This window comes from Cnephaeus nilssonii, assembly GCF_951640355.1.
Source record: "Cnephaeus nilssonii genome assembly, chromosome: 12".
In the NCBI taxonomy this organism is placed as follows: domain Eukaryota; kingdom Metazoa; phylum Chordata; class Mammalia; order Chiroptera; family Vespertilionidae; genus Cnephaeus; species Cnephaeus nilssonii.
The window spans coordinates 68,480,406-68,496,892 of record NC_137083.1 but is presented as its reverse complement, the minus strand read 5'-3'; the positions used below and the strand labels follow the sequence as shown (position 1 = coordinate 68,496,892).

At 38.8% G+C, this 16,487-nt stretch overlaps 1 protein-coding gene across 2 annotated transcripts in view; it reads left to right on the top strand.

Annotated features, from left to right (window-relative positions):
• Positions 1–16,487, top strand: part of CPED1 (cadherin like and PC-esterase domain containing 1) — a 292,313-nt gene that overhangs the window by 103,762 nt on the left and 172,064 nt on the right. For both annotated transcript variants that reach the window (XM_079785649.1, XM_079785648.1), the window contains 2 exons: positions 10,517–10,649; positions 12,122–12,290. In XM_079785649.1, the coding sequence (XP_079641775.1) occupies positions 10,517–10,649; positions 12,122–12,290 (302 nt within the window). The remainder of the gene's footprint in view (positions 1–10,516; positions 10,650–12,121; positions 12,291–16,487) is intronic.

Here is a 16,487-nt window from a genome sequence, read left to right as displayed (position 1 = left end):
TTATTACCGGAGAAAATGAGCTGAATTCAAGGTTCTTAGGTTGTCATGGTCAAAACATAGAGCAGTCCATGAGGAAAACTGTTTGTGTAGAACTGCACGACTTCGACACGCCCACTGAAAGAGAGCAGAAGGGAGAACAGAAATGGCTTTGCATTTGCTGAGTGCTCAATACGCATCTGATTGATTGGATGGTTAGTTGGCGGAAATTTTATACAATGATTACCTGTTTAAAGCACAGGTAAGTCATTGATCTGGTCATTTTTTATGTGTCAAACTGTGTTTCCACTTATATTAGGACATGGAATTCATCTCATTTTCTGTAATATAAAGTGGAAGTTATTAACCACCCCCCCCCAAAGTACTATATTAAGTCTATGCTGTTTGTATTTGTGTTTTGATGCACCCTTATATAGTAGTAGCATATGAATGATATTCTCACACTATACATAGTAAACTATTGGTGTCACAGCCACTTAGGTAATAATGTCAGATCTTGAGGAAGGAATTTTGAATTTTGAGTTCCCTGGCATAAGGCTAGAACTATGTATTAATAGTGCCTTTAAACCTTTGGTGTATCCATTTTTTCAAAGTTACTCTCTGGCCAATGCTACTTGCATAAAATGAAAGTAAAAAGTTATTAAAGACTTGATGTGTTTGGAGTATATAGATCCAAATTACATCATTTAAGTTCAAGTGAAGGTCTGAAAGAGTCCAGGGAATTTTGTCTACGTGTCATAAGTCTGTTGACTAAGAACGAATTCTGTTTAAATTTGTGTTGGTTGTTTACAAAGAAGTCTTTCCCTGAGCAAAACAGAGAAGAACAGACTAAAATATTGCACTAACTGGGTCTGTCCCAGGCTTACTCCATCCACAGAAACAGCTCTAATACAGAAGTCCTTTAAATAAGTGAAACAGAACCGGAAACGAACTGCTTTGCTGAGATACGGCGCTGCTAAATGTTAGTCACTGAAAACAGAGGGTGTCTTTACAGGCCACTTACAGTAAAGATGCCGTGTTTTATTTTGGTCCACACAACATCTGTGCTTACTCCACATACTTCCCGATTTGTTCTTAAGAGACTAATGCCAACTGTCAGATGTTTAAGAATCACATAGAAGAGTGTTTAATAGATTAGCCTTTCTTTGATAACCAGCAGTGGTAAGAAGCCCTTGGTGCTGAAAAAATTCAAAAGGGGTGACATTTTAGTTATACTTTGAAGTTTCTAAAGTTGTAAGCACGTTTTCTAGGGTATAGAAAAAGATTATACTCCACGAATACTACTGGTGGCTATTTAACATTTTTGAGTGTTCAGGATATGCCAAGAGCTATGCAAAGCACTTTAAAGGAAATTTGATATTTTGTTCTGTCAGAATCCATATGAGGTAGGTTCTTCTTGTTATTACTGTTATTACTAACCTCAATTTCTAGGTAAAGATACTTAAGGAATTAGTTCATGGTCACATCCATGAATAGAAATCCACTAATAGACAGGAGTTAAAGTTTTAAAAACAAGTGTTATTTGGGATACCATTTGTAAAATAGGATTGAAGGAAAAATGTATTAGCAACTCTGACAATATGCTGGGCCAGTTAGAACATGTGTCTTTATTGGTTCCACCCACGCCTCCTCAGACCAGGCTCAGTTTGCTTGGTCCCTCCTTGGCTGTCTGCTGGAGACCTCTCCCTGGTTCCTGTGCTCATGCTGGGTTCCAGGGCCCTTTGGCCTTAGAGAGTTCATCACGGGGTGTCCATCTCTGCCTCGTCGTGGGAGCTGCCTCGGTGTCATTGCAGCGTCCTGCCACGACCGGAGCATATGATGCCACTAACAGACACCACTGGTCATGCCCAGTGCAAACCAACCTTGCCCATGTCACACTCATTTCCCAGACTGTGAACAAAAATGTCCACATGCCACTTTAGGAAAACTCTCTGCGCTGGGCTTCCTCATTCTTTTCATGTCAGCCCCCTTCTTCTATGAGCACTGCACATATCTCCTGTTATTTGAGTGAGAGGAAGGAGAAGATTGGCATCAAAACTCATTCTTTTCCAAGTACAGTCCAGGGTTTGTGCTGGGCCTCCTTCATTTGCCCCTGCAAATGCACCCTCGGCCGTTCCCCAGAAAGCTGTCCCACACAGCCTGCATCAGCAGGGCCCTGGCCCCCTGACTTCCGGCAGAAGCTCAGAGCTCAGATGGAGAGAACTTTGGAGCATCTTTCCTTGGCTTCTTTCCCCCTGGGCCCTGGCTTGGAGATGAATGTGCTCCTCTACCTGTCGCCATAGCTTCTGCATGGTGCCCTCTCCCACAGCTATGCCTTTTGCCTGGTTCTGCAGTCATCTCCCTCTGGACCAGGGGTGGCGAGAGCTTCCATATGTGAGGCATGAAGAGCTTTACTACCTATTGCTGCGTGTCCTTAACTCTTCCCGTGTTTGTTTAATTGTCCCTTCTTTAAATGGCTCTTGCTAAGTGTCTTGGTTAGCAGTCTCTTCAGTTACCCCTTTGATTCCGGCCTTTATCTATTTTCTCCCAAGGCCCTGACAGAGAGTTATTTCTTGGCTATGACTTCCGTTTATGTACATATTAATGTACTAGAAGCCAGATGCACGAAGATTCGTGCAAGAATGGGCCTTCCTTTCCCTGGCTGTTGGCACCGCCTTTCCGCTCTGGCCTGGAGCCAACTCTTTCCACTCTGGCCCTGCCCACCACGCTGCCCAGAGGCCCTGAGCAGCTCGGGCGGTGCGGAATGCCTGTGTCATCACCATGGCGATGATGCCAGCGTCCCTCCCCACCCCCGGCTGCTCTGCGCCTGTATATGCAAATTAACCCACCATCTTTGTTGGGTTAATTTGCATACTCACTCCTGATTGGCTGGTGGGTGTTGTGAAGGTATGGTCAATTTGTATATTTCTCTTTTATTAGTGTAGATATTTGCTATGCATATAAATTCTGAGGATATATTTGTGTAGCTTTTTTACCTGCAGGCTAAGGACTATGACTTGCAAATGCCCTCAGGCAAGAAAAACAATTAATAACTCCACAAATAGTACTTGGTATATTTCTAATCTCAAAACTAATCCTACATAATAAAATGGTAATATGTAAATTACCATCACTCCGCTACGCCCACGATTGGGCCAGCAGGAGGCGCAGGGGGCGGGACTCAGGGTGGCCGGGGTAGCTGATTGGGCCAGCAGGACGCTGAGCTCGCGGAGCCAGTGGCACCGTGAGCTCAACGTCTGTGCCATGGCTGCCGGAGGCTTTCGGAAGGCCTGGGGCACCGGCGGACAGCCGGCCGGGTCCCCCACGATCAAAGGCCAAAGCGGGGGACCCGGCCGGCTGTCTGCTCCGGCGCAAGGCCTTTCGAAAGCCTCCGCAGCGCCGGAGGCTTTCGGAAGGCCTGGGGCACCCGCGGACAGCCAGCCTGCTGGTGCACCAGGTGCATGATTAAATCATGCACTGGGCCTCTAGTTGTTAATAATTAAATAAGGCCTTTAGCTTCACTGGAAGGTTTTTTGTTATTGTTGATTTTTTTTTTCTTTTACTGTTAAAGATGTTCATCATTATTTCATGATTACAATGATTATAGCAGCTAACACAGAAAATCGCTACAGACCTATTAATATTTTCTTCTCTTTTTTTCTTTATTGTTGAAAGTATTACAGATGTCCCCTTTGTTTATTTGTTTGTGTTTTTTTTTTCCCATTGACCCCCTCCACCCTGCACTGACCAGTCCCAGGCCTTCACCAAACTATTGTCTGTGTCCATGGGCTATGGATATATGTATACAAGTTCCCTGGATAATCACTCCACACACACCCCTGAACCCCCACCTTCCCTCTGGAGTCCTCAGTCTGTTCCATGCTTCTATATATCTGGGTCTATTTTTGATCATCAGTTTATTTTGTTCATTAGATTCCACATATGAGTGAGATCGTGCGATACTTACCTTTCTCTGGTGGGCTTGTTTTGCTTAGCATAATACTCTCCAGGTCCCTCCCTCCTGTCTCAAAGGGTAAGAGGTCCTTGTTATTTTTACATCTGCATAGCATTCCATTGTATAGATGTACCACAGCTTTTTTTACCCACTCATCTGCTGATGGGCACTTGTGCTGTTTCCAGATCTTAGATATTATAAATTGCACTGCTATGATCATAGGGGTGCATATATTCTTTCTAATGGGTGTTTCTGGTTTCTTAGAACATATTCCTAGAAGTTGAATCGCTGGGTCAAATGGGAGTTCCATATTTAATTTTTTGAGGAAACTTCATACTGTTTTGCACAGTGGCTGCATCAGTCTACATTCCCACCAGCAGTGTACTAGGGTTCCCTTTTCTCCACATCCTCACCAACACTTGACGTTTGTTGATTTGTTGATGATAGCTATTCTAACAGGTGTGAGTTGATACCTCATTGTCATTTTAATTTGCATATCTCTGATGATTAGTGACTTTGAGCATTTTTTCATGTCTCTTGGCCTTCTGTATATCCACTTTGGAGAAGTGTTTATTTAGGTCTTTTGTCCATTTTTTAAATTGAATTGTCTTCCTTTTGTCAAGTTGTATGAGTTCCTTACATGTTTTGGAAATTACCTCCTTATAAAATGTATCATTGCAAAATATGTTCTTCGATGCAGTGGGCTCTCTTTTCATTTTGTTGATGGTTTCTTTTGATGTAGGCCCATGTGTTTATTTTCTATGTAGTTTCCATTGCCCTAGGAGATGTATCAGTAAACATATTGCTATGAGAGATGTCTGAAATTTTGCTGCCTATGGTTTCTTCTAAGAGTTTTATGGTTTCACAAATTACATTTAAGTCTTTTATCCATTTTGAGTTTATTCTTGTATATGGTGTAAGTTGGTGGTCTAGTTTCATTTTTTTGCATGTACCTGTTCAATTTTCCCAACACCATTTATGAAGAGACTGTTTTTACTCCATTGTATGCTCTTGTCTCCTTTGTCAAATATTAATTGAGCATAATGGCATGGGTTAATCCCTGGGGTCTCTGTTCCATTGACCTATATGCCTGTTCTTGTGCCGGTACCAAGCTGTTTGGAGTACAGTGGCTTTGAAGTATAACTTGATATCTGGTATTGTGATTCCTCTAACTTTGTTCTTCTTTCTCAAGATTGCTGTGGCTATTCGGGGTCTTTTTTGGTTCTATATAAATTTTTGGAGTGGTTGTTTTAGATTTGTGAAATATGCCATTGGTATTTTAATAGGGATTGAGACTGAATCTATAGATTGCTTTGGGTAGTATGGACATTTTAATGATGTTGATTCTACCAATCCATGAACACAGAATATGCTTCCACTTGTTTATGTCTTCCTTTATCTCTTTTTTCAATGTCCTATAGTTTTCCGAGTACAGGTCTTTTGCCTCCTTGATTAAGTTTATTCCTAAGTATCTTAATTTCGTTGCAATGGTAAATGGGATTGTTTTTTTCATTTGTTTCTCTTTCTGAGAGTTTATTATTGGTGTATAAAAATGCCATAGATGCCTCTGGGTTAATTTTGTATCCTGCTACATTGCTGAATTCATTTATTAAATCTAATAGTTTTTTGATGGACTCTTTAGTGTTTCCTATGTACAATATCATGTCATCTGTGAATAATGACAGTTTTACTTCCTCCTTTCCAATTCAGATGCCTTTTTTTCTTCTTCTTGTCTGATCCCTGTGGCTAGGACTTCTAGTACTATGCTGAATAAGAGTGGTGAAAGCAGACATCCTTGTCTTGTTCCTGTCTTAGGGGAAATGACTTTAGTTTTTGCCCATTGAGTATGATGTGCATGACAGCTCTGCCTATTTGGCCACCATTTTCGCCTTCTCTCCCTCTGGAAGTTTTAAAATAAGAAAATACTGGCTAAGTTTAGCTTCCTAATACTAAAGTCAAAACAATATTCAAATATTTGTGAAATATAATTATGTTTTTACTATTTCTTTCCTATTAATTATTAACTTTGGGACAAAAGAGTAAATCAAATACAATAGAAATTTGGCAGCTAATCTTTGCTAGTACAAGCTAATCTTTTGCAGTGTTTAGTCTTTGTCTGTGATGTACATAATTACATGTCACATAGAAAGGAAAAATAAATAACCAAATAAATATTTTAATACATGTGAATACTATTTTGTTTTAATTGCACTCTGGCATGCTAGAGCAAGCACTTGCTGAGTACTTCTTTTATATAAGCATTGTGTTTAGTGATGTGGGACATTCAGAAAATTAATGCGAATTACACGCTGGAGTCTAGAAGACTCCTTGACAAAGTCGCATGCCCATTAAGCACTGGTTGTTAAGAATAAAACTGAAAACCTGGTTCTGTGGTTCTGGTTTAATCTTTCTTTTCATAAAATTTCACCATAGTCAGTAGGCCCTCAGTGCCTGGCCAGCCAGACGTTAGAAGGCACAATAAAAGCAGTCTTCAGATGTCCCTAACCTATTGTTTATTTTTATTCTAGGTAAATGGTAAAGTTATAGGCTTCAGAGCTCTTTAAAATAAGCTGAGTAGTCAATAAATAAAAGTTTATATAATATTTCACATCCGTATTTGCTATCCATTCAGTCTACATATTATGGGATAGGGAAATTCTAAAGACACATGTTAGGCCCTCTATATTTAATTACTTTCTGAAAATTTTTAATAAACATGTGTTAATGAATTAGAAGGCCATTTGAAGACTGTTTGTATCATAAAAACTCATGGAATTCTTACCATTTGCAACAGCATGGATGGAACTGGAGAGCATTATGCTAAGTGAAATAAGCCAGTCAGAGAAAGATAAATATCAATGATCTCACTCATTTGTGGAATATAATGAACAGCATAAACTGATGAACAAAAATAGATCCAGAGACAGAGCAGCATTGATCAGACTGTCAAACCTCAGAGGGAAGGTAGGGGAGGGTGAGGGTAAGGGGTAGAGATCAACTAAATGACTTGTATGCATGCATATAAGCCTAACCAATGGACACAGACACCGGGGGGTGGGGGGCGGTGAGGGCATGAATGGGGGGCTGGAGGGCAATGGGGGGGGGGAATGTGTTTTTGGTGGAAATGTCATATTTTAATACAGGATATGGTACAATTTCAGGTACAAGATGTTTTGAAAACATTAATCTTCAAATAAACTGGTATTATCACTGTTACTTCATAAACATGAAAAAAAAAAAAAAAAAGAAAGAAAGAAACTCATCTCCCCAATTCTCTCCAAAAAGAAAAGCTAGCTTTGGCATTATTTATAGATTTCTAGGCTCTTTGTATATATCCAAGGGAGAAGGGGGTATTCAGACAAGTAGATTGGACTGGTCTCTTGAGAGAGCCCTTGATAGATATGCCAAAGGAGAGACATAAGGAATGGTGACTGCTGGTAAGCCTTTGCCTCAGTGAAATAAGAACCTAGGCTACTTAAAGATTCCATAACTATTTATAAAAGCTCCATAAAGTGCAGTTGCATCTTTTTAAAGGTCTTAATAAAGTGTATTTTTAATTTTTGGCCGTAATCAATGGAATTGGGAATGCTTTTAGATGTAAGGTGACATGTAATTACAGATTTTTATTTGTTTGTTTGTTTAGAATCATTAAAAGTAACTTCCAAACTAGGAATAATATAATGGCAAGTCATATATATAGTGTATATATATATATATATATATATATATATATATATGAAATCACACAAAGGGTAAAAACTACTTTAATCAAGATTCAGTTTCATTGTTCAACCACAGTTTCAATGGCTGTGTTGTTGCTGTGGAAATTGGAAATATTCTTTGCGATTCTTATATAGGATTCATTTAATTACATGGCATAGGGTCCTCTAGTTGAACTAAAAAAAAAGGAGATAAAATTGTTTATTGTTTTGACATATTTTCTTACTATTTCTTCAAAATTATTGAGCTACTACCTCAATGAAAGACTTAATATGTCTTGTTTCTTTAAGGTCAATTCTGCTTGGGCTTCTAATCAGTGCTTTGCTTCTTGGCAGCAAATGTAAAGGGAAATCAGAGTAAATTACACTATTCTCTTATTATATAAAGAAGGCAATAAATTAATGTTTTGGGAGAGACAAAATTTTTCTAGTAATAAATTCTTTTAAAAAATGACTATTTAGTGGTGAAAAAAAAGAACATGTATCTTCTTCCTGTAAATTTAATCTAAAAAATTAAGTCTAGTGAGACACACACACACACACACACACACACACACACACACACACAAACACACACACACACACTTTCTTACTAATAATCTAAAGGATTATATAAACACTTCAACTTTTTTTAAGTCTGATTCCCAAGAAAGAAATTACCTTAATGACTCTTCATTTGTCACCTCCAGAAACAAGTAATTTGGGTATTTCTTTTATTAAGCTGTGTTAGAACATCATTAATAGGGCAGCCTTATAAATAGGCTATCAGCTTTGAGAAAGATCATACTGTACTAAGTAATGAGATATGAGAATACATTGAACAGCTTGACTTCTGCTGACTTTTACTTAAGAGTGTGAAGTGTTTTAAATTAGACTATGTCAGTGTTGATGAAACATGCACAGGGGGAAAATAATTTAAAGGCTTTGTTCCATTTTGAGAGCTAGATAAAGTGTATAATTTAAAAATAAAGCACTGTGACCCAGCAGTAAGGTAACAACTCTCATATGCTGTTGAAGATGATGGGAATTGGGGCAACCTTTTTGGAAGCCCATTTAGTAATGTCTATCACATTTACAATGCATTTACCCATTGACCTGGCGATGATGCATGCAGATTAGAATTGCCCCTAGGTAAACTTGTAAAAGTACACCAAAACACATGTGTTACAGCATTCATGGCAGTATTTTTGAAATAGTAAAAGAGGAATGTTACAAAAGTAATCTAAATATACAACAAAGAAGGGGATGGTTAAATTAAATGTATATTCATTTAATGAAACACTTTAAGTCAATAAGAAGTATAAGATGATTCTGTATTTGCTGATATTGGAAGGACTCCAGGATGAATTAGTAGGTAAATAAGCCAGACAGAACATTGTAATCTCTCTTTTGGGTAACTTAAAAAGCAGAAATATAGATGCTCCTCAACTTCAGATAGAGTTAGTTCCCGATAAACCCATCATAAGTTGAATATGTATTTAATACATCTAATCTACTGAACATCATAGCTTAGTCTAGCCTAGCACTTTAAATGTGCTCAGAACACTTACATTAGCCTACAGTTGGGCAAAATCACCTAACAATGAATCCACTGTGGGGTATCGGTTGTTTAGAGTATAGTGATGGTGGGGCTGACTTGGAGCTGCAGGCAGCTGCCACCGCCCAGCATCATGAGAAAGTATTGTATGTACCACATATCTCTAACCCAGGAAAACATCAACATTCAAAATCTGATGTATGGTTTCTACTGAATACATATTGCCTTTGTACAATTGTAAAGTTGAAAAATCGTAAGTCAGGGAGCATCTGTATCTACATGCATAGATTTGTGTAGATACATTGATATTTATGTCAATTTACATATCGAAGAATCATGTGCATCTCACCGATTTTCTGCTTATCTAGAGGGTAAAGTGAATATGTAAGCTTTGACTTTGGCTTAAAGGAGAGAGGTTCTAACTGGGGGTGGATTGCTGGATGCTTTTTCTTTCCACTTGATAGCTTTCTGTACAATTTGATTTTTTAAAATTATATACATCTATTTTTTAAAAATATCAATATGAATGTTTTGAAGAAAGTTACTGCTATTGGTCTTTACTTTTATATAATGCAAAAAACCCAGTAAATAATACTTTGCAAAATAATAAAGCACTGTTGTTAGGTCATAAAGCATGACAAACTCTAGCACACAAAGGATTGTATTGTCAGGAAATCAACTCAAGTTGTCTATGTAATATTCTCATGGCAAACAAAGTCAGCTCCCTCAGGTACCTTCCCACACAGCATCTCTCATCCGGGTGGCAGATAGGTCTACTTGGTTCAAGACAGCGGAAAACATCACATCTACCTCCCCTTCTGTGCAAGAAAATTTGAAATCAGTCATTACACTTGTCTTCCTAGTCTGTGGAAGGAGAACATCCTACCTAATAAAATAGTAATATGCAAATTGACTGCACCTTTGCCACGACCACCAGCCAAAGCCACGCCCACCGGCCAATCAGGGCGAGTATGCAAATTATCCAACAAAGATGGCGGTTAATTTGCATATGCTGAAGGAGGGAGGAGTGAAGACTGAAGACAACTTAGAAGGAAGAGGGAGGAAAAGCGGAAAGCAAGGTGGCTGCCAGAGGGAAAGCCCAGGCGGGGCAGGGCGGGGCGGGCGGCAGTGGCCCGCAGGTGCAGGCTAGGCAGCCTCAAGGCGGCGGCAGCGGCAGCGCGCGAGGCCACAGTGGCCGCTTGCAGGATTCTTCCAGCAAATGGGCTACTAGTACTACATAAGAAAGGTAGTTTAATACAGACTCTATTATGGAAGCCATTCTAAAAGGAAGCAATAGAATGACTGTCTTGCTCTTTTGAATCTTTTTAGAACTGCAACTTCCGGTGAGCCCCTCTGTGTGTTTGGACCAGAGCACACAATTCAAGCTGAGTTCTTGGAGTCACCTTTTAAAATCCGTGAAGCCGCATGTGTGGAAACCATGGTCCTGGGGACGTGAACAGCTGTAAGCTAATCATTTGAGATGTTATGGCCAATGTACATTTTTAGGAGACCACTAGCAAAAGAAAAGCACTGAACAGATCTAGGGGCTTTTGTATGTTTGAATTATTAGGTCTGTTACATAATTTTTTGGTTATATCTTTTTAAAAAGATATATTATATATATATATATAATTGATTTCAGAGGAGAAGAGAGAGGGAGAGAGAGAGATAGAAACACCAATGATGAGAGAGAATCATTGATAGGCTGCCTCCTACACACCCCCTACTGGGGATCAAGCCGGAGACCTGGGTATGTGCCCTGACCTGGAATTGAACTGTGACCTCCTGGTTTATAGGTCAATGCTCAACTACTGAGCAACACTAGCCAGTAAAAGAATGCCATCATTGATTTTCTTGTAGAGTAATTCAAACCTCTCCTGCCACAGAATAAACATTTGGGTAAATGGAACTCTTATTTAGGAAGTTACATTAATGTAAGTTGAATTTAAAAGCTTGAAAATGTGAAACTATAAAATTTTAACTTCCATTTTATGCTCAAATGACATTGCCTTAGTCTGTGAGTATGGCTGAATGAAATTTTTTCCTAGTTATTTTTTTATGGCTTTCAGGATCTAAGAAAGCAATTTGGAGTGCCATATTACTTCTAGAAAAGTGATTTATAAAGTAGATAAATTAAGAGATTTTAATAATCTTACCTACAACACAAAATAGTTTTCCCTGTCTAACTTTATAATTATTAGGTAGTATTTCCAAAGTTAATAGTATTCATTGAAGAATCACATGCATCTTTTGCTTAGATATTTTGAATATAGAAACATGGTAGGGAAAAACAATTAGTTATACATTTTGGTACCAGTTATTCATCATAAAATATTAAACTAGTGTTATGTTTCCTTTTAGACTAAACTATTTTCCTGATGTTTCATTCCTTAACTCCTAAATATTTGTGGTAAGGATAATTAGATAGAAACAAACTAGTGGGGAAAGGATTTTGGCATATTTTGGTGAGCTGTCCACTATTGAGAAATTTAACATCTTTTCTTGTTGCGGAAAAGATAAAGTAAAGGCAGGTAAGGGCAGAGCAGAACATTTCAGGGGTTTCACTCTTCCCTAATCTGTAATTTGTATCACTATGTACAAAGCCATTCTAATTAGTTACTATGGTTCCATATGTGACTAATTAAAAATGTTTAAATCTTTAAACCTTATTTTAGGTACTGTTTTCAGACCTTTCTTTCTTTTAAAAAGTATTTTTATGAACTCTGCCTGAGTGGAGAACTCTTATTAATTTGATCCCTTTTCTCTGTACCTGTATATCCCCTGGGAGTGATGTTAATAAATAGTAAAATTGTTTGAGGAAACCCACACACTGAAAGCTGGGGTCCAACAAAGGACAGATGAGTTTATGAAGCTTTGTGATAATTTACAAATGACATCCTCACGCTACATTGTGGGACTTTAACTGTTTTTTAGGGATCAAACAACAGTCCTTGCTCCACATGAGACCATATTTAGAGCCGAAGACCTATCTGTGATTCTTAAAGCATACGTGTTGGTGACATCCTTAACCCCTTTGCGTGCATTCATTCATTCGACTGGCATGGTTTGGAATCCACCTAAGAGAAAACGCTTCACTGTCAAGGTAACATTTCCATCAAAGCTGTGATTTCACACAAAATATACTGAGGAGAAGTAAAGGGAGTTGGACTGCCTTTCTCCAATCTTTGTGATGATCAAATCCCACTGAACAAAAATTGCAGCGGCTTATTGCTGCAAGCAGAGATTTTCATTTAATAGGTGTAAGTTCAAAAATCATCTGGAAGCAGCTTAATTCACTAGGGACCACAGAAGCTACATCTTCTTTTTTTTTTCTTCTCAATTCATCATTTTAGTTCAGTTTTTTGACCTATTACCAAGCCAGTGGTCAGTTTTCTTGACTTTCCATTATTCAAGACAAATAGAGTCAATGTAATTTTGTCTGTATGGTTTTGCTTCATTCTTAGAAAGCAAAATGCCTATTTCATTACAACGGTAAATATGGAATATTTGCTGAGTGAAAAGAGGAAGCTCTCAAGTGTTCCTAACATAGTTCCTAACGTAGCAGTAAACCAGGACCTAAAGGGTGATGAGAAAGTTTTCAGGGAAGAGCTTAATTATAACCCAAAGAAGTTGAGTTATAAAAGGTAACTCAGGTTAACTCAGTTGAAAAAATGGTCTAGTGACAACATGGTTGATAACTTTTAAGGCGTTTCCGATTCTACAGATTGTTCAGAGGACAGATATGAGGTGATTTCTCCGGTCAGAATTTCATCCCCTAAACTCTTAGGAAGAGAAGCCCTGGGAACAGGCACTTGCCTCCATTAAAACCCATCAGATTTGGGTTTGGGAGGAAGAGGGTGGATGCACGACCGTAATCTGGCAGGTCTCCTCCTCAGCTCCTCACCTGAGCAGGTGGACTTCGTGTTCTTAACCGGGAAGGAGCAGGCAGGGGGTGTCCCAGAGGATCATGGGGGAGAGGCAGGAGGAAAACAAAAATCCTTTCCCCCAAGTTGGAGTTGCCCCTGTCCGCGGCCACCACTGGCTGGACCAGCTCAAAGCAGCTCGCAGACGCCCTTTCGCTCAGGTTTCTATGATTTGTCCTTTTGTTGAATTCATGCTCCTAGCTCATATCACCTCTGCCTGCTCACCATCTGGATAAAATCCTGAAGGTTCTAGGTACTCCAGGTAGTTTAAGTTTTTCTCTCTTTTTCATGTAAACTCTACTTCCCCAACCGCAGTAGCAATGCACTGGCTGATATGATATGCATGTTTGTGATAGTTTATATGGATTTCCTGGGGTTAAATGAAAAGAAAAGAAAGCTCTGTGATTTGATTTCTTAATATTTTCTTTCTTTTTTTTAAATAATATTTTTTATTTTTCAATTAGAGTTGAGATACAGTATAGTTTCAAGTGCACAACCCAGTGATTGAACGTTTTCAGTATATAGCTCACAAAGTGATCATCCCAATAAATCTAGTGCTATCTAATACCATACATTGTTATTATAATACTAGAGGCCCAGTGCACAAAATTCATGCATGGGTAGGGTCCCTAGTGGCTGCTGGCTGCCGGCTGGGGCCTCCCTTCGTACCGTGCCACCACCTGGTGGTCAGTACAAGTCATAGTGAGCGATTGAACTCCTGGTCTCCCAGTCAAACTCCTTAGGGGACACTTTGCATATTAGCCTTTTATATATACAGATTATTGACTATATTTCCTATGCTGTACTTTACATCCCCATGACTATTCTGTACCTGCTAATTTGTACTTATTTTTTTTAATTCTTATTGTTGAAAGTATTACATATGTCCCCTTTATCCCTCGTTGTCCTCTCCCTGCCCGCCCCCGCCCCCATCCCAGGCCTTCACCCCCCTATTGTCTGTGTCCATTGGTTATAGTTATATGCATACAAGTTCTTTGGTTGATCTCTTACACACCCCTCCCTCCCCAACCCCAATGTCCCCTGCTTTCCCTCTGAGGTTTGATGGTCTGATGTTTTTAGGTCTCTGGATCTATTTTTGTTCATCAGTTTATGTTGTTGACTTCTTTATATTTTCACACTCTATTCGCTATTTTGTTTTTATTCACCTCTTATTGTGCCTGTGGGACAGACGCAACCTGCAGCTGTAGTACAGCCAGCATGCGGTTCTCGTCATTTTCACCTTCTTCTTTGGGATTTGTCTTCCAGATCTTGCTTAAGATTCCTCTGGACAACACTGTTACCTGCTCTCAAAGGAAGATAGAGCGGCTTTCTGGGTTAATGTGATGGAGAGTGATTCTTCCTTATGAGGTCAAAGTTATACATAATGCTACAGATAGATTTCAGAAAGCAAGGGGATATTTATTATCCTTCAACTGAAGTACTTATTGCTTCAGCTAAAACAACTAGATTATGCTTATCTGTTAAATCAATACTGTCCGCCACAACATTGCTCCCTCTTGATATTTTTAAATGTGGAAAAAATACACAGAAATGGTTCTCAATGCTAATGTGGAAGACAGAACCAAAACCCATTTTAAAGACTAATCATGTGACATTCAAGTGTTATTAAACACTGCTCTTTTAAATTCCACAGGACATAAAGTGTATGTATGTATATGCGTGTGTACTGAGTCCTGAATTCAAAGGCGAAATTACTGAGTTAAATCAGTGGTGATTTATGTACTGTGCAGTGAGGCAAGCCCACTAAACTGGTTATCTGTGGCCATTTATAGAATATTCTGGCAGTTAACAGAGGTATGACAGGAATAACAGATATAACTATGAGCTCACTTATTTCCAATTAGGTCTGCTTCTAGATACTTTATCTGCTAAAGCTTTGGAGAGAATTGAAAATATAAAGAAAAGCAAATTTGAGAAATAATGGACAGCAGAAATGTGTAAAATGTATTTTTAAACTAAATTTTTCTAAAATCCCCTTCTATACAATAAAAATAATTTAAAATTTAAGCATTAGCTGTTTCCAAAGGATTTCAAATTTAAAAGGGGGAGGAAGATTGGAAAAAGGAAAGAAAATGAATAGCAAATGAAACATTTGCTTACTATCTCAGTTGATCCAAAGTTTTTAGATATTTTACTCAAAAAAATTTTCCTCCATAAAGTTCTCAATTCAATTAGAAAACACTCCAGTTGTATCTATGAGTTTACAACTCTTTCATAACCATTCTAACTATAACTCTTGGTCAAATGCATCGATGGCTGTCTTTATACACAGATCACATAGATTAACTGCAAGAAATATCAAGAAATGTCATAAATTAAAATTTGGTTCTTAGAGTAAAAAGTCAAAAGTTATCCCTTCATCCATTGTAAAGTTATCCAGTAGAGAGGAAACTCTCATATTCGCAACCAGTTTTTGACATCTGAAGATTCTTTATACCTGTGGTCATACCTGTGATCATAGCTGACTGCTTTGATGGAAACCTATTATTGCTGGAGTGATTTGTGATTGTGACAGGAAGATCTGTGAAAAGCCTTATTTTATCTTGTTGAGACATAAATGAATTCATCGTTTGATCACCTATCCCACATTGAAAGATGTTCATTTGTTGATAGTTAGTATTCAAAAGTTTTACGAAGATAAGTCCTTGAGTGCAATCAGTGCTCAATAAATGTGTCTTGGATTGAATCCAATTGAGGATCACTTAAAAAAATTTAAATGTGTGAAGAACTTGCCCACATCTATTTAATCTCTGTCTAATTCAGCCCCTGTATTTCAAAACGATCTCCCAGTATCTTTTCAGTAAATGCGTCAGACAGATGTCATAACATGAGCGCCTTGGCAGGGCCACTTTGACAGGGGAAAACATGAGACATTGCAGCCTTTTCTCAGGTTGGTATCTGTGAGCATCATCTCCATTGAAAACCCAAGTTAAAGCAGGCTCCTGCCCAGTCGGGGGCTCTAAATCACCAGCTGTCTTCCTCCACTGCACTGGCCTTGGGGGGACCATTCTTCCACGTCCAGTGCCTGTAGTTCCTCTCACATCGATGCGATCAGCAAATGTGCACAGAGGAGAGAGAGGTCCTTGGCAAAGCCGGGGATGTTATTTACAAGGACCCTTTTTAAAGAATGCATGTATCACTGACTGGGTTTGGGAAACATGACATGTTGCAGGGATGAAGTTAGCCTCGCTTGTCGTCAATATTCATGCAGTGTCTTTCATAATGGCGGGTGAGATAGCTCATATATTCCCAGGGTAAAAGTGAACAAGTGTAAAGTTACAGTATGTTTTTCAACTTTAGGAAGCGTTCTTCTCTCAATCTTCATTTTACATCTAAAACTGCAGGCTGTGGATCAG